Below are 25,640 nucleotides of genomic sequence, written 5' to 3' on the forward strand. Positions count from 1 at the left end.
CTGAGACAGGCTGGAAGCGTTCATCACTGACATCACAGGCTGATGGTAAATACAGTAGGCACTGATTTTTAAAATCAATATACCGTATATACTCGAGTATAAGCCGAGTTTTTCAGCCCTGTTTTTTGGCTGAAAAAGCCCTACTCGGCTTATACTCGAGTGTGGGTCTGAGCAGGCATTTGCCTGGGGCATCTGGAATGCTTAGGGGCCGGCTGAGGGTCACAGACAGTGGTGGGTTAAGGCAGAAAACAGGCTGTGGTATTGCGCGGTCAGCTCAGACATATGCTGAGCCTCTGCAGCGAGGGAGCGGGTACCTTCAGAGGGACAGGCGGCAGGACGCTGCACATAATAAATATGCTGGTGTAACGCTGGAGCGGGTACATGCAGAGGGACAGGCGGCTGGACGCTGCGCAGAATACATATGCTGGAGTGACGATGCGGCCGACCGCTGGCAGAGCTCACATACTGTAGCTACGGCATTCTGGATTACAAGCACAGTGTGCAGACTGCATATACGCGCCGCGCGCTGCGCGGCCAGTCTGCACACTGTGCTTGTAATCCGGTTTGCCGTAGCTACAGTATGTGAGCTCTGCCAGCGGTCAGCCGCATTGTCACTCCAGCATATGTATTCTGCGCAGCGTCCAGCCGCCTGTCCCTCTGCATGTACCCGCTCCAGCGTTACACCAGCATATTTATTATGTGCAGCGTCCTGCCGCCTGTCCCTCTGAAGGTACCCGCTCCAGCACTCCCTCACGCTGCAGAGGCTCTGCATATGACTGAGCTGACCACGCAATACAGTATCACACTATCATATTTATTCTGTGCAGCGTCCAGCCTGTACTTACAGTGGATGCGAGGAGGCTGGCTGCCACTGTCAAAGATGGCTGCCGGTCCTTAAGGAGTGCTGCTGAGCATGCCCAGAGAGAGCAGCTCTTCCCATGAGCCTTTGCGGAGTCTGAGATTTGTTGCTCGTGACTCCGTGAAGTGTGCCAGTGCAGCCAGCCACCTTCCTTAACTGAAGTGCAGGGGTATATTTAAAAAAGTAAGTTTATTTTAAATAAAGATTTGTGTCCAAGAAAATAAAATATAACAGACTGTCCACAGGGGCAGATTTATAAAGCCCAGTGAACTGAAAAGGTGGCTGGTAATTTTTCACCAGCCAATCAGCTACTAACTGCCAAGTTACAGGCTGGGTTTGAAATATGAGCGTTAGGAGCTGATTGGTCGGTGATAAAGTACCAGCCACATTATCACTACACCAAGCTTAATAAATCTCCAATTGTTTTGGTTGACCCTCTTTTCCACTGAAAGAGCTAGCTTGTTTACTGTGTTTCTGTGAAATAAATATTCAGAAACATTTAACCTACTGATGTGTCAAATAAATTTACCAGTAGCGGCGGCATTTCCCACCCTAGGCTTATACTCGAGTCAATAAGTTTTCCCAGTTTTTTGTGGTAAAATTACTGTAGGTGCCTCGGCTTATATTCGGGTCGACTTATACTCGAGTATATACGGTAGAAATAAATTAGGAGAAACAACCATTGTAACCAGCTGTAATATTTTTTTTATAGAAAATGGCTTCCACCAGGGAGACCATGACAGGTACTTATAGCAATCTCCAAGACTAATACTGAATTTAGAGATCTTCTGGAGTGCCATAATAAGTATACTTTCCTGCTGGTCAGGGCCGACGCCACCACTAGGCCGCTCTAGGCATTTGCCTAGGGCGCCGGCCACTGGAGGGCGGCAGGTTGCCCCTCGCCCCTAGCATGGAGGGTTAGTGTTGGTGCTGGAGCTGGCGGCGGGGTCCCTGCAGTGAATAGAAAATAACTAGCACTATGCGGCGGCGTGGGAAGCACTGCTGGGTTTGAAAACACTTGCCGCACACTGATTGGCTGAGATTCAGCCAAACAGCATGTGGCCCCGTGTTTTCAAAATCAGAAGCACTTTCCACGCTACTACATAGCCCGGCGGGTAGCGCTAGTTATTTCTTAATCACTGCAGGGACACCGCCACACAGTGCCGCAGTACCTGCGGCACAGAAGGACACTCCTGTTAGACGCCAGCACGGACCCCCTTGCCTGCTCCCCAGATGGCGCAGCAGGTACAAACCCCCCCCCCCCCGGGCACCGGGGCGCCCCCACCCTGACTCGCCTGGGGCACTCCGGTGCCTTGCACTGGCCCTGCTGCTAGTTAATTGAGAAACAATAAAACGTATGACCACTGAGAGCAATTCGCAAGCTACAAGCTATAAAATATCAGAAACAGGAACCATATTTTCAGTATTGAAAGTATTGGATCAGTTTTACAACTTTACTAACTAAAATAAATCCCTGATTCAGTAATTTTGTTATTTATATAGTACAGGGATCCTGAAATTTTCAATGAGGAAATTTCAATTGAATTGCTTTACTATACTATAGGGGGGCCCAAAGGTTAAAGTTTATTGTATGTGACTGTATTTCTGTAGGTAGTATATTGTTAATATTTTATTTTCTTTTGTAACTATAGCCAGTACATTGGGCAGTATTCAATGCTCCCGATTCACTGGGGTTTTTTGTGTGTGAATCGGGCTTTTTTTCACTCGGTGAATCTTTTTTACTGAAAATCTGATTCAATCTATTCAATGTTCCCTGTTTGCTGAAAGCGAACAGTGAATGCCGGCCAGTTCTCCATTTCATGCTCGCTGCAATTTGCTGGTGTATTTCAATGGGGTTTTCACTGGGATTCGCTGAAAGTGCATTCAATGCTAGGATGGAGAACTGCTTTCTCCCTGATTTTTGCCATGATTCACCATTTTGCATTCGACATCTTATTAAGGTGAACTGGAAATTGATCTTTTAAAATAAAGTTGTTTTTTTTGTGTCAAAAAATCTGAAATTTTATTCTGTGAAGGGGCATGCTATTTGTATTCATGTGCAGCAAGCATATGAATATATACTGAATTTTTAAAAAAAATTATACTTTTTTTTACACATTCGCCAGCAGGGGGCCGGGCGAAACTCATTAAACATTCAATTCATACTGGTCCCGCTCATTACATATGCACGTGAAGTGGCTCCCTACATGTGTCCCCTGACAGCTCTCCCAGGGGGGGGGGGGAGCTTGTGCTGCCTGTGTCCCCTGCAGCCCTCCTCCCCTCCCCCCCCCCCCACACACACACATTCTGGGGCAGGCAGGGAGACTTCCATCTCCCTGCCTGCCGCCGACCCCCGGCTCCCTGCGGCGTTAAAATTCGCCATCAGGGGCAGCGATTCGCAATCAGGGGCAGCGAGCCCCTGCGGTGTTGAATAGAGTGAGAGGGAGGGCTGGCAGCGATTGCTCCAGCCCTCCGGAACCCGGCAATTGTGCAGCGAATCCTAAACAGGATTCGCTGCACAGGGAGAAAAAAGTAATTGAATACTGCCCATTGTGGGAATGGTTCCGCTCTGACATCTATCTATTAATCGGCAAAGCATGAGTGCAGAAGAGTAAAACAGGTTCATTGTATTGTGAGACAATATTGCCTGTGGCAACTAACCCAAGATCTTTCAGTGGTAACAATACACACAGATGAGTTCCAGGTTAATAAATCCTACTTTATAGTACTGTTGTGAATATAATTGAGTACCTGCTGATCGGACAATTGGAAACATTACCTGAAATTATATACCAAATATTTCTAGGTGTTACATATGCATTTGTTCTTACTATATGAATATAAACACATAAATGAGTTGTGCCTAGAAAATGTTATTATGCTGAAATGCATAGAACCAGCATTAATTTATTTAATAGCTTTTAAATAACTAAAACATGATCAACAAATAATAAAATGTCATGTGCATTGCATTAGGTCAACAAGTAGAACAACTGGTTGTTGGCTGTAGTAAAATGTTATGTGTCTACAGTATGTGAAATATATACAATGCCAGCAGTAGCCTTTATTAGAGATTGTGGAAGGGACATTTTTAATTTACTAGTGGATTCTAGTTTTAAGCCACAACATACAAACATTAAGTATTGTAACTAGAGAATGCATTATTTCTATTCTAGAAGGACTACATTTGAATACATGCATCTCATACGAGTCAGGGGCTGGCTGGCAACTTTCAGCCCAGGTGGCAGCACAAAGAAGCGACCCACCACCATTAATCGTCCCTCTCCCCCCCACTCCCCCCTCACCCCCCCCCCCAGTGCAGCAAAGAATAAAAATGATCTATCTATAATTAATATATAAATATACTGCAAGCAAGATTCACCTGGAAAGGCCCTCACTGTCTCCTGTGCTGGGTCACGATATCCCTTGTGGGTCTATAAGGCTGCAAGCTCCTGCCTCCTAGTTCTGCAGTAGTGGCAGGCAGGTGGCTGCTGAGCTGGGGCTTTTTTGAGCCTGCTGGGGCTTAAGCTTAATTTGCCGGTGGATCCTGTCATGCTTCCTTCTCTGCATGTGCAGAGGCTCAGGGAGCGCAGGTGGGTCCACCGCATGACGTCAGCGGCACTTGTGATCCTCTGGGAGAAAAACTTTTGGAGACCATAGACAGGTTTTGGCAGCCCTGGTTACAGGTAAGCAGGGCCGGCACCACCACTAGGCAGCTTTAGGCATTTGCCTAGGGCACCGGCCACTGGAGGGCGGTACCGAGCCGCCAAGAAGAGCATGTGCTGTAGAAAGCTGACAAGGACGGCAGCAGTACATCCCAGCATGGTGCAGGAGCGGTGAGCAGATGAGTGATGCAAACAGCGGCAACTCCGGGCCATCCCCATGTGGCACTGCGCAGCATGGTCAATGTGGCATCCCCCGGCAATCCTCATGCATCACCCCAGACACCCCCCCCCCCCCCGGAACACCGCACTGAAAACCGGGGGGAGAGGATGGTGGGGGGTTGGAAGCGAGCGGGCGGGGGGATTTGCCTGGGGCGGGGGGGATTTCCCTGGGGGGGTGCTTGCATTGACCCTGTAGGGAAGGCATACAGTGCTGGGGCCCGTGGCAATGAAAGGGCCCCAGCCATGGACATTGCTAGTACTGGCCACCCTTTCATTGCACAGCCAGTAATTGCACCTCTGGCTCTCCCCTTCTACCCTGTTATAGCAGCGGGGGTCCAAAAAGCGCCACAATCAGCCCAGCTGCATGGCTTCCTTTGTCTCCTGGCCGCAAGATGCACAAGTCAGCCCCTGGACTGTGGAATTGCACCGGCCCGGGTGGCATGCGTCACCCTGCCCCCCCCCCCCCCCCCCCCCCCCCGGCCCAGCCTGCCACTGTACTTCAACATAGTCTGATTAGAGGTTCCTGGTGCCAAAGGCTAATACACATGTAGATTGCCATGTAATTCTGCTAAACACATGTGTATGGGCGCTCATGGACTTGCCAGTCATACTGCCCATGTGCATGTAACGAAGGATATACAACTGGCATGTAGGATCTAATGCTTCGGCTTTAGGCTGCCAAACTGGTGCTGTAGCACAATGTACATAAAGTAATGGTTCCATCAGTAAGTTCTATGGCAATCACCTTAAGACTTTTACCCCCCACAGTACATCGGGACGGGTGACAGCTAACAAGCATGGCCTTAGGTTATAACTCGGCTGTCACCTGCAAGGCACACCGCAGGTCCTGGCGCTCTAGGCTGCAGCCTAATTAGCCTATTGTTTAATCGGGCACTGTACTTCAGCAGAGAGGCACTTTAATTGTATTTAAACTATAGGTCCAGAAATACAGTTTTCTCTTTAACGTGGAACATACAGTATAAACCATGGTATCATTACAAACGCTAAGGGGCCAATTGGCCTCCGATTTAGGGAGGTATTCAGCTCGACCGAGAACATGCAGGGGGGGATTCAATGTCCCGCCTGCAGTGGGATGAGAAGGGGTCGTGGTCGCGAGTTGTGGAAGGGAAGAGGCGAGCTGCAGCCGGTAGCTCATCGCTTCCCGGCCGTTCTCGGCAGAACGAGCCCGACAGCTTGTGAAGTCGGGCTCGTTCTCCTGAGAAACCCTGCTCAATGCTGTTGGGGAAGACAGCATTGAATAGGGCCCGGCGGCCATCTCCCCCGTGGGGAGATGGTTGCCGGCAATTGAATACCCCCCTAAGTATTAAGTTGTGGCCGTGGTCACTAAAATACTAGAGCAATTTAATATTGACCTTAAAGCTTTAATAGCTACGATCCCTTTCACTACTGATCTGCCTTTTGTAATTACGTGCAGAATAAGCAGCGGTACAGAGTGTGACAAATGCAGCTTTGTAAGTTGATGATGAATTGCTCCAGTATATAAATATTTTACATGACTGGATCTGGCTGAGATCACACATGATCACTGTTGGATGGATGCAGACAAGAGTGCAAATGGATCTAAAGATAATGTAGGTTCCTGCAGTCCAGCTCTGAGAGCTTTCAGGTTTTGGAGTTTGATGCATACGAGATAGCTATACATGCAGAAACTAGAGTTTAAGGGAGTGTAACAGGCCCATAAGTGAAGAGGAATCGACCCTTAAATACTCTGCAGATGAATAAATTGGAACTCGGTACTGTAGGATGCTATCTTATTTTGCATTACTGGACATTTTTATTACTTTGTGCTCTTGCATTTAATAAAAAAAAAAATATATTAAAACCAGTTTGTTCTGCAGCAATCACATATTGTACCCTGTTGTGTTATTGTGTAAAGAAATGAAGAGAACTCACGTGTACACGTAGTGGAAGGGGAGTCCAGGGGAGATCTGTAGAAGTGTTTCTCACAAGTGCACACAGTGGAGGACTCTTGGTTTGTGTAGCTATGCTGAGGACAAGGAACACAGATCTGGAGCCGGCTGGACATCTTATAAAACCCCGGGGGACAAGCTGTTGTGATAGAAAGAAAACAGGTAAATGTAAACAAAACTGTACACACTGCAGAATATGTACTGTAAATTGGGCAATAATAATAAATGATCCCGGAGAAAGGTATGTGTCAATTCTCAGCATCATACCACATGTGTGTGAAGATTATTAAGGAAAGCACTCCAGTGGCAGTTCTCAGAAGTAGTCACTAGCAGCTACTGTGTTGTAAATACTGAGTAGTTGCATTTGCTGTAAACAGAGGAATGATCTGCCAAAATGCTCCACATACAGTAGATGCAGTAATACAGCCGTATTATGAATTACACTCCATAGTTGCAAATATTTAATAAATATACTCATATTGTCTTTCAACACCATTTATAGGGGGAAATTGCCACATTGCACCTATTCTTTGCTTGTTTGATACGGGTTGGGTATGATTTCCAGACAATCACCGCCGGTCACAATACTGGTAGCGGAATCCTGGCCGTCTAAATCCTGATGATTTTGTTGAGTATTCTGACCCTCACCCACCTCTCCTGCAGCCTAACTATAAATATCCCCCAGCATCATTATATCCCTCCTCCCTAGTGCCTACCAGTAATCCCAATACTCACCATTGGCTTTTGTTTGGATTTGACATTCGGGATTCTGAAACCATGGTGCCTGCCAGTATCCTAATTAGATCCCATTCGATAAAGTGCTTTTATTTCTATGTATATTTTCATTTTGTAAAAATTCTTATAGATGCTGTGTAATCTAATTATGTTCTTGTATTGTGCCTCTGCTAGTGATATCAATTAATGAATGGGTAACTATACTTATACTGTATATACTTTCTAGAGTTCTAAGTCATTGAAAATATTGACAGATGTACAGATATTAGGAATTAGAGCAGCACCAAGCCCAAGACTACAAACCCCTTTCTAGAGTAGAGTCAATGAAGAGAGACACCTCGACCTGAGATTACCAATACCACCATTACATTTATACTGTGTGGTATCCCTGTGTAAGTGAGGGACCCAAGGGCAAAAGAGATGGAGATGTTAATGAACAAACCAAGTCTTTTTTATTTTCGTGTATCACACTATAAAGTGTGATTTTTTTAGTATGTCCAATAGCGATAGGGATGGGCATTCCCATGCGTCGCCATTGCCTGGCAATTAGGATCCAGTATGCAGGATAAATCTACTTAGTTGCCAGGCAGGGCCAGTGTTTTCATCGGAGAACACTGGCCTCGACAGGTTGCTCAACACACAGCGCTGATACAGCGCTGTGCTGAGCGATCTTGCTGAGCGTTCTGAGCGATCTAGCATCATTCAGAATGCTAAGCTGCATGTCCCCGTGTGTAGCCCTATAAGCCTGCTATGTGTAGTAGTCGTGAGACAGATTGACAGTTGTAGGGTAAGTGAGGGGATGTTCTAGTTTAGGACTTGACAACTGCAATTATTTATTACAACAATGTATATCCTGAAGGAATACAGCTTTTATGGGTTGACTTTGGTACCTATTTATTTTAACACCTACAGTAATGGGATGTGAGAATCAGAAAGTGAGAGATTTTGTGAGAGTTTTCACTTTGTTTTAACTCTCCCAGAATCTCTCCCTTTCTGATTCTCACACCATATTACATTTGGCCCCATTGGGTAAATATACAAAAGCTTCTAAATATGTAAAGAGGTGATGTTGACAATAATTGGTGATTTTGCGAAATTTTTTCTAGGATGTATGTGAGGGGAAATAATGATAGACAGAATCTGATTGGTTGCTAGAGGCAGCAACACCTATTTTCTTTTTAAAAGCGTTAGTAAATGTACCCCCTAGTGTCGGTTTCAGTATGATTTACCTACAATTGTAGAAAGAAAGGGACTTTCACTGCGCTCTAATATAGCTGCTTGATAAGGAGGGGGTTTGCACAGAAAATACTGGGTTTTTATCAAGCGCTTGTATTGGTGTCACTATGTGTGTAGTGCATGCCGTACAAAACGTGAAAAAATAATAATAAAATAAGAATAAAAATAAATAAAAATAAAAATAAAATAAAAATAAATATAAGTATAAAAATGAATAAAAGGATGAGTTTATAAAAACAAATGCAAAAACAATTGTATCAACACTTTTGCAAGGTAATCACTTTTGGGTGTTTACAGCCCCTTCTGGAGCAAATAGAGTTTTTTGTGGGTTTATGAGATTGCACAGATGAAATGCCGGGGTTGGTCACTCGGAGGTAGCCGTCTGTAGTAGATGGTATTCGGGAGGTTGGTGGAAGCCCTATCTATCCCTAATCTTACCTCTCCTTTAGATGTTGAAGTATCGGCGTTTCTTCTCCGTCCCCTTGTGCCGTCCGCACGCTGCTTTCCCGAAACCGGAAGTCGCGGTACGTGCTTCCGGTATAGCGGGTGTGCTGGTCTCACGCTTCCCTCTCTCCAACGCGTTTCAAGGCAGTAGCCTCTTTGTCAAGGATAAGGACTGGCTGTTTGAGCCTTTGTTTTATAGCGTTGTAGCTGTGAAAAAAACTTTTTTCTTTTGTTCATTGAAAAAACTTTATTTATAAAAAACGGAAAAAAAAAAAAAGGGGGAAAAAAACGGAAGTTGGTCTCACTTTTGGCGGCATGCACATGTTCTATAATTAAATGAAGTTTTCCTTGGGCAATATGTGTATGTGAAGTAAATTTCTGTGAATAATATATATTACAGAAAAAATATGTTTATAGGAAAAAAGGATAAATGAGAATAAAGATCGATTAAAAACTATATTCTTTTTATTATTTTATATTATTTTAGAAAACTTGCAAACTCGAAGTCTATGTTTAGACCTTCTGGTTTTAGTGTTTGCAGTTCATATATCCACTTGGATTCACGCTTTTTTAGGTTTTCTGAAGGATCTCCTCCTCTCCAGTTTGGTGTTACCTTTTCAATGGCATTGATTTTCAATGAGCTTGGGTCTTTGTTGTGGCATTCCAAGTAATGTTGGGAGAGACTGTGTGTCTGGAGGCCTTTTTTTATGTTGTTTATGTGCTCTCCTATCCTTACTTTCATGCTTCTTTTTGTTTGGCCTACATATTGTAGGCCACACGGACATTCCAACAGATAAATAATTCCTTTGGTGTCACATGTTATGAAGTTCCTCTGTTCGAATTCCTTTTGGTTCTTATTTGATTTAAATGACATAATAGGTTGTGTTTTTTTCTTTTTTGTGGTTTTGCAATTTGTACAATTTAGACAAGGAAAGAATCCTTTTTTGTTTGGTCCGGTCTCTTCCTTCTCTAATGGTAGATAACTGTGGGTGAGATGCTGTTTTATGGTTTTCGCACGTCTGTAAATTACTTTTGGTGTTTTGTCTACAATGTCTTTGAGTTCTGGATCCAATTTTAAAATGTGCCAATGTTTGGCCAAGATTTGTTCTATTTCTTTGTGGTTTGAATTGTATTGAGTGATGTAGGTAACTGCAGATTGTTGTTCTGGTGTCTTGTTTTTGTATTTCAAAAGTTCATTAAATAATATCTATGCCAAATATATCATCTGTTGGCATAGATATATAGATGATGTGTTCTTTGTATGGGGAGGCAATGCTACAGATCTAAAACAATTCCAGATCCACATGAATAATAATACCTATGGATTGGAATTCACCACAGAATCAAGTGAAAGTACCATCATGTTTTTAGATCTTGAAATCTACATTAAAGACAGCGCAATCATGACCAAAACATACACCAAAGAGGTAGATGGAAACAACTATCTACCATTTCAAAGCAACCACCATATGAACTGGAAGAAAAATATCCCTGGGGGCCAAATGCGAAGAATAAAAAGAAACTGTTCTGAGGCCAAAATCTTTGAAGAACAAAGCAGAGAAATGAAATCAAAATTCATAAGAAAAGGGTACCCAGAACATCACCTAGAAACAGAAATACAGAAAACCGCTACACTTGACCGAAATGAACTTTTGAAATACAAAAAACAAGACACCAGAACAACAATCTGCAGTTACCTACATCACTCAATACAATTCAAACCACAAAGAAATAGAACAAATCTTGGCCAAACATTGGCACATTTTAAAATTGGATCCAGAACTCAAAGACATTGTAGACAAAACACCAAAAGTAATTTACAGACGTGTGAAAACCATAAAACAGCATCTCACCCACAGTTATCTACCATTAGAGAAGGAAGAGACCAGACCAAACAAAAAAGGATTCTTTCCTTGTCTAAATTGTACAAATTGCAAAACTACAAAAAAGAAAAAAACACAACCTATTATGTCATTTAAATCAAATAAGAACCAAAAGGAATTCGAACAGAGGAACTTCATAACATGTGACACCAAAGGAATTATTTATCTGTTGGAATGTCCGTGTGGCCTACAATATGTAGGCCAAACAAAAAGAAGCATGAAAGTAAGGATAGGAGAGCACATAAACAACATAAAAAAGGCCTCCAGACACACAGCCTCTCCCAACATTACTTGGAATGCCACAACAAAGACCCAAGCTCATTGAAAATCAATGCCATTGAAAAGGTAACACCAAACTGGAGAGGAGGAGATCCTTCAGAAAACCTAAAAAAGCGTGAATCCAAGTGGATATATGAACTGCAAACACTAAAACCAGAAGGTCTAAACATAGACTTCGAGTTTGCAAGTTTTCTAAAATAATATAAAATAATAAAAAGAATATAGTTTTTAATCGATCTTTATTCTCATTTATCCTTTTTTCCTATAAACATATTTTTTCTGTAATATATATTATTCACAGAAATTTACTTCACATACACATATTGCCCAAGGAAAACTTCATTTAATTATAGAACATGTGCATGCCGCCAAAAGTGAGACCAACTTCCGTTTTTTTCCCCCTTTTTTTTTTTTCCGTTTTTTATAAATAAAGTTTTTTCAATGAACAAAAGAAAAAAGTTTTTTTTCACAGCTACAATGCTATAAAACAAAGGCTCAAACAGCCAGTCCTTATCCTTGACAAAGAGGCTACTGCCTTGAAACGCGTTGGAGAGAGGGAAGCGTGAGACCAGCACACCCGCTATACCGGAAGCACGTACCGCGACTTCCGGTTTCGGGAAAGCAGCGTGCGGACGGCACAAGGGGACGGAGAAGAAACGCCGATACTTCAACATCTAAAGGAGAGGTAAGATTAGGGATAGATAGGGCTTCCACCAACCTCCCGAATACCATCTACTACAGACGGCTACCTCCGAGTGACCAACCCCGGCATTTCATCTGTGCAATCTCATAAACCCACAAAAAACTCTATTTGCTCCAGAAGGGGCTGTAAACACCCAAAAGTGATTACCTTGCAAAAGTGTTGATACAATTGTTTTTGCATTTGTTTTTATAAACTCATCCTTTTATTCATTTTTATACTTATATTTATTTTTATTTTATTTTTATTTTTATTTTTATTTATTTTTATTCTTATTTTATTATTATTTTTTCACGTTTTGTACGGCATGTACTACACACATAGTGACACAAATACAAGCGCTTGATAAAAACCCATGATTTACCTACAGTTAAAATACCGACCATTATTGCTCGATGGTCAAATACGACACGTTCAAAATGCTGACATTCACTATGCCGACATGGCATAAAATGTCATCAGGTCAAAATGTTGTCACGATTTTCCTTATTTTTTCTTGGTGTCTATGTTGACACAGGTCAACATGGACACCATATAAGTGTACCGCGTCCCCTCACATTGCCTGTTGTGATCGGGCACTATTATAATATAACTCTATAGGCCGACTTGGTTTATAAAGTAAGAACAATTCAATGAAAAACTGATGAAAACCTCATGTCGACTGTTTGACCTACAATTTACAGGTTGAAATTTTATAGTGTCTGCATTTTGACTATGTCGACATAATGATTGTCAGCATTTTGAACGTGTAGGTATTTTGATTGTGGTTGGTGTTTTGACAATTTTTTCACAGTTGAGAGGTTACCATTGCCTCAGTGGCCTTCCATCAATGGTCACAGAAAGGATTTAGGGCTAGATGCAATAAGCTTCAAAAGTGATAAAATGGAGAGTGATAAACAGCCAGCCAATCAGCTCCTGCTTGCCATGTCCCAGACTGTGTTTGAAAAAGGTCAGACAGGAGCTGATTGGTTGGTTGTTTATCATTCTCCATTTTATCACTTTTTGAAGTCTAATCTCCAAATGATCCACTGTACATACTGTACATTCTTGATTGCCCTTGATATGCTTTGTACAGTATCTTTAAAGCAGTGATTTTCAACCATTTTACCTTGCGGCACACTAAATAAGATTTTAAAATTGCCAAAGCACACCATGAGATCCCCACAGGGCAAAACACATTGACCCCCCCCACAAACCTGTTGGTCCCCTTATAAGAAAAAACATTCACACTGGTCCCCACAGGTATTAAAAATAAAATACATTGGCCCTTTACATGAAAAGAAGAGACCAATAAATAACAGTTGAACTGGTGGTGTCTGTAAACTGGTTTTGGTATCTCTAGATCTGGGGGCACACTTGAGAACAGCTCAAGGCACACTAGTGTGCCACGGCCCCGTGGTTGAAAAACACTGATCTAAATTGTTTCCATTGTGTTGCCCACTACCTGTATTTTTTACTGTATTGTAATTCATTCTGATGCTGTACATGAATGATAGACCTAAGCTAGCATGGCAAGGATTTGAGCAAATCTTCTTTTCAAAGCTGTTGGCTTTATTGTGTGGTACAAATAAATCTTTTCTTCCCTGTGGCAATATAAATCATTGTGTTGCCCTGTCCAGAAAGCATTCAATTTTCTGAAGGCATAGGTGAAATGTGTACAAAATTGTCCTTTGAACGTATGAAGAATACAACATCTATCTATAACCTCTCATTGTGGGTCTTTTCAAAGCTCTCTTTAAACCTATTTACATTAATGCAATTGAACAAATCAAAGCACAAAGGAGAGATCTGAATTCAGTTCAGATTCCATTTCAAAAGGTGGGCAGAGCTCTGTGAGTATCTGTGTTCTCACATCACAAAATCCATCATCTAACAAAACAATTACTCACAGGCCTTAGTTATAAAATGGCAATTTTCTCTGCTGCTCATTATACTTAACCCAACGTCCCTCGATCTGCTGCAGATGATGCTGTGTTTGGAACTACATAACAAGACTTTCATACAAATTTCTGAATAGCCAGCAGGTATGGGACAGATTAACTGATATTAACCAAGCAAATGATCTTCAATTGTTCCTACATTTAAAAGCATTCATAACATCTGTTGTGGGTTTTGTTTTACTTGATCTTAAATTACACAGCTTTATATAATTGAATGAGACATTTCACATGCACTCACATGCATGAGATATATCACAATCACTCTTCTTGCTTCATGTATCAAGAGACCTCAGGACCTCCATCAGCATTACAGTATGTCTTTGTTTTTGAGCAGATTCCTTCATGCATTATTCAGTGAACAAAACTTTATTTAAACATTGCATGGAAACATTTTTTAAATGTTGATGATAAAAACATCATATGCAGAAGGCAACTGTAGGCAGTAGTACTATTTTTCTGCATTTAAACAACAGAAAATATTTGCAGATCAACTCACTGCAAATTTTAACCTGTGGTACATGAACCCATTTTTACTTAAATGGATCAAGAGGAGCACAAAAGAGCAGGATAACAGTTAGGTTGAAATGTATAAACTACACATTACACTTGGCAATGCACCAGGGCCGGTGCTAGGGTGTTCGGCGCCATCCTGCAAACTATAAATTTGCGCCCACCCAAACTTTACAAAGGGACATCTCAGACCGAAAGAAAGACGTATGATCTCACAAGGAAGGGGCATAGCCACACAATAGTACTCCCACTCCAAATTACACCACACAGTAGCACAATCGTATTCCCATGACACAGCACCAGTGCTGTAACTACCCATTTTGGTGCCATGTGTCATAAAGGGAATTGGTGACTGCCCCACCGCAACCCAAAACACAGGAAAAGGGTGCGCACAAAAATGTAGGAGTGTGGCTTCATGGGGAAGAGGCGTGGTCACATAAAAGTACCAATAACACCGTAATCTCCATAACACATTATGCTTCACACTTCAATGCCCATTACACATTATACCACACACAGTAATGCACATTATATGTTATGCCATGCACCATATTGCCCAAATGACATTGACACACATTATGCTACACATAATGCCCCGAGCACCCCTCCATATGCCCACATTAGTAGCACTGCTTATTCATACTGCCCACACCAGTTGCCAAAATTAGTAGCTCTGCTTATACGTAGTGCCCACACCAGTTGGCAACAGTAGTGCCAAGTGATCATCTTCATCGCATGTTGAAGCATTACATTTCTAACATATGAGGTATCTTCTTGGGAGGCATTTTCTCCATTAACAGAACATGCATTCACAGATCCATTCGCTAAAAACCTCTAGGGTTTTCACTAATCTGCTAAAGAATCATTCTGGATGTGGCCATCGCTGATGTCAGAGACCAAAAAAAATCCCTGGCACATCTGTATTTTCACAAACAAAACCAGAAAACGCTATGTTTCCGCCCCCAAACTCAAGTGTCCTGTCAATTAAAATGTGACTTTTATGCGACTACTATCTGAGCTGATATTTATTTAAAAAATGTGGCTGTGAACGCTATGCACATACAGTCGTTCGGTAATCAACTAGACTGCAAATTCTCTAATTATTGATCCATAAAGTAGTAGCCTGCTGGCCAATGGAAAGACTTTACTTTGGCATTTGAATTTCTTTTAACTAATGTACATAATGTTTTTGATTCCTCCTCCCCTCCACACCACCCCCCCCCCCTCCAGCTTGGACTTCTGTGTGCGAGTGATGTGGGGTGCTCGCACACAGCGGCTGCACATGCACATAATAACCGTGCATACGCGTGGGGACTGATTGAATCTGAATAACCCCTTGATGTGTGAGGACACAACTACTGTATATGAGCTATTTGAAACAATGAACAATATTAGTTAATCTACCTTATATAGTTTGCAACAGAGGAAGAAAAAAAAAATACAATGATATGAAGTTCTCACAGAGAGTTCCCAGAAATAACACCGTTTGTGGAGAAATAAATGAGAATTCTCCACAAACGGTGTTACTGTATTTCAACTGGGAACTCTGTGAGGGTTATGGTATGCTAGGTTGACCATCAGGGCCGGATTTGTGCCTAGGCCCGTGAGGCACCGGCCTCAGGGCGGCACCAATTAAGGGCGGCAGGCAGGCTGACATTCTGTTAAATAGCAGTATGGCACAGCGGGTGGGCTGCGGCGAGTGACGAGCACCGCCACCGCAAACATGAATTATCATATGTAGGCGGCAGCGCCACTCGTCACCCGCCACCCGCCACTGCCCATCCACTCTGCCATGCACATTACATCACTGCTTAGTGCCTGGGCGTGTCCGGAAATGGATCAGGCTCACTGCTGCCGGCGCCTGCCCATTGGCTACTCTACACACACACACAGTCTATTGGCTGCTGTGTGTCCAGCAGCTGAGCTGAGCGGCGCGCAGATCCTCCCTGCGCTCAGTCAGTCACAGTGTGTGAGCCGGAGAGAGACTGACGGAGACACTGTGCTAATCACTGTACTAATAAGTGCCTCCCTCCCTCCGGGTCCTCCGTACAGGGAGCAGTCCAGAGTGCTTAAAAAAATATTGAGGTGGGCTACAGTTAAAATTTAATGAAATATATAAATAACAATGTATATACATTTACGATTACATTAACCCCTTCCCGACATTTGACGTACATTTACGTCATGGTCGGGAAGCACTTCCCGACACATGGCGTAAATGTACGTCATGGATTTAAACTGTCACCGCGTCTATAGACGCGGTGACAGTTTCAACATGTCTGCTGTCCCTGACAGCAGACATGTCCGTGCATGCCCAGGGGGGGCTGCGATGCCGCCCCCCCGTCGGCGATCGCTGTGATTGGCTGTTCAGTGTGAACAGCCATTCACAGCGTTTTCCTGTGTCACCGGCGAATAACGTTCGCCGGTGACACGGGATCGGAGGTGATTGGTGCTGTAAAGTACAGCACCAATCACCGCGGGGTGTAAGGGTGACACTGGTGTCACCCCACCTCACCCCGCCCGCCCCCAAAGGCCGTGATTGGTCCGTCGGACCGACGGACCAATCACAGCCATGGAGGGGGGTTTAAACTAACGGTGACTGCACTGCAGACGCCATTCCGGTCTGGAATAGCGTGCAGTGCGGTCACCGTGCCCACCTGCCGCCATATACTGACCAGAACCTTGCTCCATACTTACCTGATCACTGCTTCATCACTGCTTGATCACTGCTTGATCTGTGCTTGTAGTGTGCTGGATGCTTCCTGGATCCTGTTGCTACTTGTGCCTTCCTGTGCTGCTGCAGTGTAATAGCTAGATAGAGAGATAGATAGAGAGAGATAGAGAGATAGAGAGAGATAGAGAGAGATAGAGAGAGAGATAGTGTCAGAGAGTGCTATATTTTGTGCTGCTGCAGTGTGATATAGTTATAGATAGAGAGAGAGAGATAGAGAGATAGAGAGAGATAGAGAGAGAGAGATAGATAGAGAGGCCTAGTGACAGAGTGCTATATTTTGTGCTGCTGCAGTGTGATAGTTATAGAGAGATAGAGAGAGATAGAGAGAGAGAGATAGAGAGAGATAGTGACAGATTGTGCTATATATTTTTTATATAACTGACTGCTGCCCCCTCCTTTTGTGCTGATCAGTATAAATTAACTGATCAGCAACTTTTTGGGGGCGCAGGTTTTTTTTTATATATAGATATACCTGTCAGTGCTGCTGCTGCAGTGTCATAGAGTGATAGATAGTGAGAGATAGAGAGATAGAGAGAGATAGAGAGAGATAGTGACAGAGAGTGATAGAGAGTGCTAAATTTTGTGTCTGCTGCCCCCGCCTTTTGTGCTGATCACTATATCTGAGGTGATCAGCAACTTTTTTGGGGGTACAGAGGTTTTTTTTTTTTTTATATATACCTGTCAGTTGCACTGTCAGTTGCACCAAAGGTTGTGCACCTGCTGCACCTCACTGGTAATCAGTGTCGCATCACTGATCACCTTTTTTTTTTTTTGTGAGTGCTGTGGGGTCTTTTTTAAAAAAAATTTTTACACACACTGTGATTTTGTGGGTGTCCTGTGGCCACTGTGCGCTGATCAGTGACGTACATCACTGATCAGCTTTTTCGGCACAGGGTTGATCTATTTTTTTTTTTTTTTTATCAAATTCCTGTTGCCTTTGAGCGCTGTTCAGTGACAGACGTTACTGACCAACATCTGTGCTCAATTTTTGGCGCAGGACCTTTTTTTTTTTTTTTTTTTTTAACCCCTTCAATTTTTTTTTTAACCCCTTCAATTTTTTTTTTTAACCCCTTCAATTTTTTTTTTTTTAACCCCTCCATTTTTTTTTTTTTGTATAAAGTATTTTTTTTTTCTGCACACTACATACACACTACACACTACATACCCCCCGGGTTGAAATAAAGTTTGTACCGCCCCCTACACTATACACGTGTTGAAACATTTCACTACCAGTAACACAAAAATAAAAATGGCATCCCAAATGTCCTCCCAAATGTCCTCCCAAATGTCCTCCCAGTCATCCAGGAGAATGTATTCAGTGGAGGAGGCATATGCCATGCTTGCCTCTGACTCTGACACAGCCAGTGATGCAAGCGGGGAATTTGAAGGATTCGTCTTAAGCTCCTCTTCCTCCTCTGGTGATGAGGGACCCCCTCAAAGACGCCCCCGTAGAGCAGCTGAGACCCCCCCCCCCCAACAATTGATCTCGTATGGACCCCACCACCAGACAATTTTGAGCCCCAGGTTCCTGAGTTTTTGGCCATGCCAGGAATCCAATTTGATTCCACAGGTCTCAGAGAAATTGACTTTTTCAAATTATTTTTCTCTGATGATTTTATAAATTTAATGGTGGACCAAACTAATTTATATGCCCAGCAGTTTATTGCTCAAAACCCCACGTCATCATTTGCTAGGTGGACCCCTGTAGATGCAGTAGAGATGATGACGTTTTGGGGTCTGGTGTTTCATATGGGCATAGTAAAAAAGCCAGAAATTAGGCAATATTGGAGTACAGATGTTCTGTACAGTACTCCATTTTACCGTATGGCCATGACCCGGACTCGATTTGAGACAATTCTTAAATTTATACATTACACCGATAATGCACAGTGCCCACCCAGAGATGATCCCACCTTTGACCGGCTATTCAAAGTCAGGCCGGTCATTGATCATTTCAGTGCCAAATTTGAAGAGGTGTACATCCCTGAAAAATTTATTTGTATCGACGAGTCCCTTATACATTTTAAAGGAAGGGTTAAATTCCGCCAGTACCTTCCCAGTAAGAGGGCAAGGTATGGCATAAAAATGTATAAACTGTGTGAAAGCACCTCAGGGTACACCCACAGGTTTAGGGTTTATGAAGGGAAGGATTCAAGAATTGAACCGCCAGAATGCCCCCCCTCCCTCGTAGGTGTTAGTGGGAAAATTGTCTGGGATTTAGTGCACCCCTTCCTGGATAAAGGTTATCACCTCTATGTGGATAACTTTTACACTAGCATCCCCCTGTTTAAGGCCCTTGGTTCAAGAGGTACAGCAGCTTGCGGTACTGTGCGCAAGAACCAAAGAGGCCTCCCAAAAATGCACATTGCCCAAGTAATGAGAAGGGGTGAAAGCAGGGGAATATGCAACGAAAATATGTTGTTGGTCAAATATAAGGACAAGAGGGATGTCCTTATACTGACAACAATTCACGGAGACAGTACCACCTCCGTCCCTGTACGAGGTACCAGTACCCACACCTCAAAACCTAATTGTATCCTGGATTACAATAGGTACATGGGCGGAGTGGATCTTTCAGATCAGGTACTGAAGCCGTACAGTGCCCTGCGGAAAACAAAAATCTGGTACAAGAAGGTGGCCGTGTATATCATCCAGATGGCACTGTATAACGCTTACGTGCTATTCCGTTCTACCGGCCAGAGGGGGACATTTATGCACTTTCAAGAGGAAGTCAAGGGCCTAATATTTGGGAACCAGCAGGCAGAGGGCCCCAGTACTTCTAGTACTGGCCCCCGTATTGTACCAGGGCAGCATTTTCCTGATGAAATCCCCTCCACTGGAAAAAAGGGCAGGACACAAAAAAGGTGCAAAGTTTGCTATAAAAAGGGAATAAGAAAGCAAACTATTTTCCAGTGTGACACTTGCCCCGACAAACCCGGCCTATGTATAAAGGAGTGTTTTAAAATATACCACACATCTATGGAATATTAGGTTCATAATTTCACCGTGCTTCGGGGGTCTTGCTAATGCCACATAGCACCCACCATTCATTCCACCAGAATCTGAGCCGCAAAATCCAAAAATCACTCCTTCCCTTCTGAGTCCTGCCATGCACCCAACTGGTATTTTTTGGTCACATGTGAGGCATTGCCGTACTTGGGAGATATTGGGGCACAGATTTTGGGGTGCTTTTTCTCCTTCATTCCTTGTGAAAATGAAAAATTTTGAGCCAGAACTGCATTTTTGTGTAAAAAAATTTAATTTTTCATGTTCACTGCCCAGTTTTATCAAAATTGGTGAAACCCCTGGGGGTTTGAAATGTACACTATACCCCTAGATGAATTCCCTGAGGGGTGTAGTTTGCAAAATGGGGTCACTTGTGGGGGGGTTCCACTGTATTGGTGCTTTGGGGGTCTTGCTAATGCGACATAGCACCCACCATCATTCCACCAGAATTTGTGCTGCAAACTCCAAATATCACTCCTTCCCTTCTGAGTCCTGCCACTTTTTGGTCACACATGAGGCATTGCCGTACTCGAGAGAAATTGGGGCACAGATTTTGGGGTGCTTTGTCTCCTTCATTCCTTGTGAAAATGAAAAATTTTGAGCCAGAACTGCATTTTTGTGTAAAAAAATGTAATTTTTCATTTTCACTGCCCACTTGTATCAAAATTGGTGAAACCCCTGGGGGTTTGAAATGTACACTATACCCCTAGATGAATTCCCTGAGGGGTGTACTTCGCAAAATGGGGTGACTTGTGGGGGGGTTCCACTGTATTGGTGCAACATAGCACCCACCATTCATTCCACCAAAATCTGTGCTGCAAAATCCAAAAATCACTCCTTCCCTTCTGAGTCCTGCCATGCACCCAACTGGTATTTTTTGTTCACATGTGAGGCATTGCCGTACTCTGGAGAAATTGGGGCACAGATTTTGGGGTGCTTTTTCTCCTTCATACCTTCTGAAAATGAAAAATTTTGAGCCAGAACTGCATTTTTGTGTAAAAAAATTAAATTTTTCATGTTCACTGCCCACTTGTATCAAAATTGGTGAAACCTCTGGGGGTTTGAAATGTACACTATACCCCTAGATAATTTCCCTGAGGGGTGTAGTTTGCAAAATGGGGTCACTTGTGGGGGGGTTCCACTGTATTGGTGCTTTGGGGGTCTTGCTAATGCGACATAGCACCCACCAAAATTCCACCAGAATCTGAGCTGCAAAATCCAAAAATCACTCCTTCCCTTCTGAGTCCTGCCATGCACCCAACTGGTATTTTTTGGTCACATGTGAGGCATTGCCGTACTCGGGAGAAATTGGGGCACAGATTTTGGGGTGCTTTTTCTCCTTCATACCTTCTGAAAATGAAAAATTTTGAGCCAGAACTGCATTTTTGGGAAAAAAAATGTAATTTTTCATGTTCACTGCCCACTTGTATCAAAATTGGTGAAACCCCTGGGGGTTTGAAATGTACACTATACCCCTAGATGAATTCCCTGAGGGGTGTAGTTTGCAAAATGGGGTCACTTGTGGGGGGGTTCCACTGTCTTGGTGCTTGGGGGGTCTTGCTAATGCGACATAGCACCCACCAAAATTCCACCAGAATCTGAGCTGCAAAATCCAAAAATCACTCCTTCCCTTCTGAGTCCTGCCATGCACCCAACTGGTATTTTTTGGTCACATGTGAGGCATTGCCGTACTCGGGAGAAATTGGGGCACAGATTTTGGGGTGCTTTTTCTCCTTCATACCTTCTGAAAATGAAAAATTTTGAGCCAGAACTGCATTTTTGTGTAAAAAAATGTAATTTTTCATGTTCACTGCCCACTTGTATCAAAATTGGTGAAACCCCTGGGGGTTTGAAATGTACACTATACCCCTAGATGAATTCCCTGAGGGGTGTAGTTTGCAAAATGGGGTCACTTGTGGGGGGGTTCCACTGTCTTGGTGCTTGGGGGGTCTTGCTAATGCGACATAGCACCCACCAAAATTCCACCAGAATCTGAGCTGCAAAATCCAAAAATCACTCCTTCCCTTCTGAGTCCTGCCATGCACCCAACTGGTATTTTTTGGTCACATGTGAGGCATTGCCGTACTCGGGAGAAATTGGGGCACAGATTTTGGGGTGCTTTTTCTCCTTCATACCTTCTGAAAATGAAAAATTGTGAGCCAGAACTGCATTTTTGTGTAAAAAAATGTAATTTTTCATTTTCACTGCCCACTTGTATCAAAATTGGTGAAACCCCTGGGGGTTTGAAATGTACACTATACCCCTAGATGAATTACCTGAGGGGTGTACTTTGCAAAATGGGGTGACTTGTGGGGGGGTTCCACTGTATTGGTGCAACATAGCACCCACCATTCATTCCACCAAAATCTGTGCTGCAAAATCCAAAAATCACTCCTTCCCTTCTGAGTCCTGCCATGCACCCAACTGGTATTTTTTGTTCACATGTGAGGCATTGCCGTACTCGGGAGAAATTGGGGCACAGATTTTGGGGTGCTTTTTCTCCTTCATACCTTCTGAAAATGAAAAATTTTGAGCCAGAACTGCATTTTTGTGTAAAAAAATGTAATTTTTCATTTTCACTGCCCAGTTGTATCAAAATTGGTGAAACCCCTGGGGGTTTGAAATGTACACTATACCCCTAGATGAATTCCCTGAGGGGTGTAGTTTGCAAAATGGGGTCACTTGTGGGGGGGTTCCACTGTCTTGGTGCTTGGGGGGTCTTGCTAATGCGACATAGCACCCACCAAAATTCCACCAGAATCTGAGCTGCAAAATCCAAAAATCACTCCTTCCCTTCTGAGTCCTGCCATGCACCCAACTGGTATTTTTTGGTCACATGTGAGGCATTGCCGTACTCGGGAGAAATTGGGGCACAGATTTTGGGGTGCTTTTTCTCCTTCATACCTTCTGAAAATGAAAAATTTTGAGCCAGAACTGCATTTTTGTGTAAAAAAATGTAATTTTTCATTTTCACTGCCCACTTGTATCAAAATTGGTGAAACCCCTGGGGGTTTGAAATGTACACTATACCCCTAGATGAATTCCCTGAGGGGTGTACTTTGCAAAATGGGGTGACTTGTGGGGGGGTTCCACTGTATTGGTGCAACATAGCACCCACCATTCATTCCACCAAAATCTGTGCTGCAAAATCCAAAAATCACTCCTTCCCTTCTGAGTCCTGCCATGCACCCAACTGGTATTTTTTGTTCACATGTGAGGCATTGCCGTACTCGGGAGAAATTGGGGCACAGATTTTGGGGTGCTTTTTCTCCTTCATACCTTCTGAAAATGAAAAATTTTGAGCCAGAACTGCATTTTTGTGTAAAAAAATGTAATTTTTCATTTTCACTGCCCAGTTGTATCAAAATTGGTGAAACCCCTGGGGGTTTGAAATGTACACTATACCCCTAGATGAATTCCCTGAGGGGTGTAGTTTGCAAAATGGGGTCACTTGTGGGGGGGTTCCACTGTCTTGGTGCTTGGGGGGTCTTGCTAATGCGACATAGCACCCACCAAAATTCCACCAGAATCTGAGCTGCAAAATCCAAAAATCACTCCTTCCCTTCTGAGTCCTGCCATGCACCCAACTGGTATTTTTTGGTCACATGTGAGGCATTGCCGTACTCGGGAGAAATTGGGGCACAGATTTTGGGGTGCTTTTTCTCCTTCATACCTTCTGAAAATGAAAAATTTTGAGCCAGAACTGCATTTTTGTGTAAAAAATGTAATTTTTCATTTTCACTGCCCAGTTGTACCACAATTGGTGAAACCCCTGGGGGTTTGAAATGTACACTATACCCCTAGATGAATTCCCTGAGGGGTGTAGTTTGCAAAATGGGGTAACTTGTGGGGGGGTTCCTAAATTTTAGCATCTTATGGTGCCTAGAAACCTACATGGTGCCTAAAAAATAATCTCATAAAAAGGAGGCTCCAAAATCAAGTAGGTGCTCCTTCTATTATGAAGCCTGTGGTTTGGTCAACGTGCACACTAGGGCCACATATAGGATATTTTTTGAAAACAAAAGAATTGGGGGAATCAATTTTTAGTCACATTTCTCTAGTAAAATGTACTGTGTTCCTTAGAAAAATGTATTAAAATTGCAAATCTGCAAAAAAAATGAAATTTTGAAATTTCACCTACACTTTGTTTTAATTCCTGTGAAACACCTAAAGGGTTATCAAACTTCCAAAATGCTGTTTTGAATACTGTGAGGGGTGCAGTTTTTGAAATGGCATCATTTATGGGGGTGTCTCACATACAAGTCCCTCAAAGTCACATCAGAACTGAACTGGTCCCTAAAAAAATCAGTGTTTGAAATTTTCTTGAAAATTTGAGAATTTGCTATTCATATTGTAAGCCTCCTAGTGTCCAAAAAAATTAAAAGGAAGTTGAAATAATGATGGAAACATAAAGTAGACATATGGTCTATGTTAGTTATTAACTATTTTGAGTGGTATGATTATTTGTCTCACAAGCAGAAAATTTAACATTTTGCAAATCGCTAAATTTTCCATTTTTTCACGACATTTTGGTATTTTTCACAAAAAAACACAGACTGTATCGACCCAAATTTACCACTAATTTGAAGTACAATGTGTCACGAAAAAACAATCTCAAAATCACTGGGATAAGTAAAAGCAAAAAAAAGTTATCCCCACTTAAGTGAGACATGTCAGATTTGAAAAAAATGGCTCTGTCAGGAACGCAAAAACTAGCTCTGTCAGGAAGGGGTTAAAATAGGGGGGTGGCAAAAATTTTGTGCCTAGGGGCGGCCTGACCCCTAAATTCGCCCCTGTCGACCATGCCTAGGTTCACATTCATTAGGTCGACACCCTATGGTCGACAGTCAGTAGGTCGACACAAGCTTTAGGTCGACAATGGGAAGGTCGACAGTCAAAAGGTCCACACAAATTTTTCACGTTTTTTTGTCCCAAATGTCAACACAGTAAACAGGACTCGCCATGCTTCGGGGCACGGTGCCTCGCTGCGTTCGGCACGCTATTTTATTCTCCCGCCTCACCGTAGTGGATGGTAGGGCATGAAATACCACCTGTCGGCACAAAAAACCCTGTCAACCATGAGTATGTCGACCATTCAGTGGTATCGACCTAATAAATGGCGACCTAGACTTCTTTTGCATTAGGTTTGCGTGGTATGAATGTCACCCATTACAATGTATATTTAGCATCTTTCAGTTTTTGTGCGCATTTAAATCCAACTGCCTTCTATTCCAATATTTTACAGCAGAGAAAAGAGATGGGGGGGGGGGGGGGGATGATCGCGATTGATTCACTGCTTGCAGGGATCGTAGTTAGTCCCTCAGGATCCATCACTGTACAAATCTACAAAACAATGTTGATGTCATTAAACAGTTTACTCAATATATGTTAAATACATTCACAGGATACATCTATAAATGCATCAGTGTCCTCTGAGTGTACACATTCTCATCTCATGTTTTAAGATACTGGTTTTGAGGCATAAGATGAAGAAAAAGT

The 25,640-nt window shown here is 43.0% G+C and overlaps 1 protein-coding gene across 1 annotated transcript in view; it reads right to left on the bottom strand.

Moving 5' to 3' along the window:
• The window catches only part of EPHA10 (EPH receptor A10), a 545,244-nt gene that overhangs the window by 270,730 nt on the left and 248,874 nt on the right, over positions 1-25,640 (bottom strand). The window contains exon 4 of the mRNA XM_083173569.1: positions 6,658-6,813. Coding sequence (XP_083029695.1) covers positions 6,658-6,813 — 156 coding nt within the window. The remainder of the gene's footprint in view (positions 1-6,657; positions 6,814-25,640) is intronic.

Source organism: Crinia signifera, chromosome 2, assembly GCF_055691185.1.
Source record: "Crinia signifera chromosome 2, ASM5569118v1, whole genome shotgun sequence".
NCBI lineage: Eukaryota > Metazoa > Chordata > Amphibia > Anura > Myobatrachidae > Crinia > Crinia signifera.